Source organism: Pistacia vera, unplaced genomic scaffold (genome assembly GCF_008641045.1).
Source record: "Pistacia vera cultivar Batoury unplaced genomic scaffold, PisVer_v2 Contig1527, whole genome shotgun sequence".
NCBI lineage: Eukaryota > Viridiplantae > Streptophyta > Magnoliopsida > Sapindales > Anacardiaceae > Pistacia > Pistacia vera.
In genome coordinates, this window is record NW_022195605.1 from 1 (window position 1) to 2,847 (window position 2,847).

At 35.5% G+C, this 2,847-nt stretch overlaps 1 protein-coding gene across 1 annotated transcript; it reads left to right on the forward strand.

Moving 5' to 3' along the window:
- Positions 1 to 1,607: 1,607 nt before the first annotated feature.
- On the forward strand, positions 1,608 to 2,841 carry LOC116124532 (chromatin modification-related protein MEAF6-like; the record flags this gene model as incomplete). Its single annotated transcript, XM_031410258.1, has 3 exons — positions 1,608 to 1,743; positions 1,841 to 1,935; positions 2,682 to 2,841. Coding segments are annotated over exons 1-3 (268 nt in total), but the record flags the coding sequence as incomplete, so codon positions are not given.
- Between the last annotated feature and the right edge of the window lie 6 nt (positions 2,842 to 2,847).

Sequence of the window (2,847 nt, forward strand, 5' to 3'; positions counted from 1 at the left end):
TTTAATTAAAAGAACTAAAAAAATGGGAGAAACTTGAAAAAAATAATTAATTTTTTAATTTTTTTTTGGCCAACACGCCGGGTTGGCTATTGCAAAAAAAAAAAGCAACCCGCCAACCATATAGCAACCCGGCCCGCCCGGGGGTTGCTGGCAGGTTGGGTTCAACCCGGCCCTCCATATTGGCGGTCCGGGTTGAACCCTCTTCATTGTGGGCCGGGTTAGGGTTGACCCGCCTAACCCGGCCCATTTGTTCCACCTCTAGGCAGGTTTACTTTAATAGGTGGTTTCGTTTAAGTAACGCGAGTTTTTTGGGAATATTAGATTACTTCAAAATTATATTATTTTAAAGATTATTGACAAATTTTAAAAAAATATTTTTGATTAATTAGTGAGTATGTTAATTAATATATTTGATTAAGAGAAATAAATTGATGAGTATGTTATTTAAATTATTTAATTGTCTTTTAATTAAATATTATTATTATATTATTTTTTAATATTAATTATTATAACCCCCTGCATTTAAAAACTTAGCAAAAACAATCCCATAATAAAAGTTTGAAAAATCAACAAAGTACTCCCACCAACCCAGCCACTGTTGGCCACTTGCACCCGGCAATCTAACGGTGCACGAAAGGCAGGAAATGGCCTCCGTGCGCCGTATGGCCATTTCCGGCCAGACATGACAGATCTGGCTATCAATGGCCAGATCGATGATGGATTTGGTCATCAACGACCATTGACGGCCATAGACGTGACCGTTAACGGTCAGATCTTGCACGATCTGGCCATTTTCGGCCAGATATCTGATTGGAAATGGCCATATTAGCGCATGACAACCATTTTTGGCCTTTCGTGCGTTGTTCCGATGGTGACAACGACTGGCCAGGCGGTGGTTGTCGGTGGCAAGTGGGTGGGGGTGGTGGCTTGGGTGGGCTGCAATTTGTTTTGAATTCAAGGGTAAATTTTTCTAAAAAGTTAATTAATTGAGGTGAAATAGTAAAAGTCATGTTCATATAAATGACTTTAAAAATAAGGGTCTTATTGTCCTAAAATTTTATTAATAAAGGATAGAGTTGTAATAAAAAAAATTATCCTAATAATTTTAGAATACCCAATAAAACTGAGGTAATCAGATTACCTCAAATATTACCAACAATAATTACTATTGGTATTTGAATATTACCGAAATCTTATATTACTTGACAACTAAACGTGGTAATAAAGTAATATAAGATGACATAACTCCAGTAATTCACATTACCCCCAACCAAACGCCCCTAAGTCTTTTTTAAACAAATTAAATTGTAATTATCCATTTGTCTCAAATATTCACATTTTAAATTTCCTTGAAAAAAAAATCAAAATTTTATTTGATCCAAAAAATAATTGGGCCTATTTTTGAAACATTTTGTTGATGTGGAGAAGATCTATCCTTTGTCGAGTATCTATCTGTCAGTGTCCATTGGATTAGCCCAAGTACCCACCGGCCCATAAAGCCCATCTTTATTTATCAGATTTTGGCACAACGTGACGCAATTAAATCTCATTATGGAGGACCTAATGGTCTTAATCCGTAAAACCCAAAATTTAATTTTAACCTTGATTAATTTAGAAACAACGTATAAAAAGGGTTTCCTTTCGAAACAAAGATTCGTGGTCCTAATCCTAATTAGGGTTTATAAGTTTAAAACCTTTCATCACTGATCGTTAAAATTTTCCCGCGAAAGATGGATCCTGATGGTGTCCTCTTACTCCCTTTCCTCGATCTCTTTGCAATAAGGAGAAATATGTTTATTCAATACTTATTTTAGTTGCTTTTTTGTTGGTTTAAATTCAGGACAACGAACCCCAGCCAGCGCATCGGCAGTGATGGCTTCACTTCTAAGCAAGAGAGCCAAGCTTCTCGAAGAGCTACGTAACATTGAACGACAGGTGAATCCATTATTTTCTCTTGTGGTTTTCTACATGTATTTGAGTTGGGTATTTCTGTATTAAGTTTTTCGAGACTGCCTTATAGATTATGGGGTTTTAAAATGAGATTGTGGGTTTACTCAAGTTGGAGAAGTGTTGCATTGTAGAAGTATAAAAAGAAAAGGGTTGTTAAAGTGATTGGCTAACCTCTAAGACTGTTCGGTTCCTTCTTGAATGCTATTGGTCCTGTTGGCAAACTAAGGTAGGCTTGATTTAATCTTGGAAGTCCAATTGTGATGCTAAATTTTATGGCATATAGATACCGTGTATGAGGTAAAAGTTCTATTGAAAAAAATCATTACTCAATGCTGATCTCTTCCTTGAAGCTGATCTTAAGAAGGATATTTGGTTATAATTTAACACAAGTGCTTTCACTTATCAGTTCAAGAGTTTTACCTTGCTCTAGAAAATAGACCTTTGAAAGTTCTACTAATCATAATATCCCTGACTGGCAACTTGATACATGTTACTAGCAATAGCTTTTTCTAGCATTAGGTTCTAGACACATAAGTAGTTCACTAGTAATGTTTTATTAATTTATGAATCATCAGCTATGCTGAAAACCTCATGCTTAAGGTGTGTTCCGAGTATGTACACAAGTCTTTTGAAGGGCTCCTATTCTTATCTAAGAATTTTCCTTGATGATACTGATTTTGGTTTTCTCACCACCCTACTGAGTTTGATATATATTTTTTTTTTCTTTTCAGGTCTATGATATGGAGACAAGTTATTTACAAGATCCAAGCCAATGTGGCAATGTATTGAAAGGTTTTGAAGGGTTCTTATCTTCATCTAAGAACACTGCACTGTATGGAGTGGCCATTATATACTTTCTCTTTCATTTCTTCTACTTGAAAAGAATAAATTGTCCTG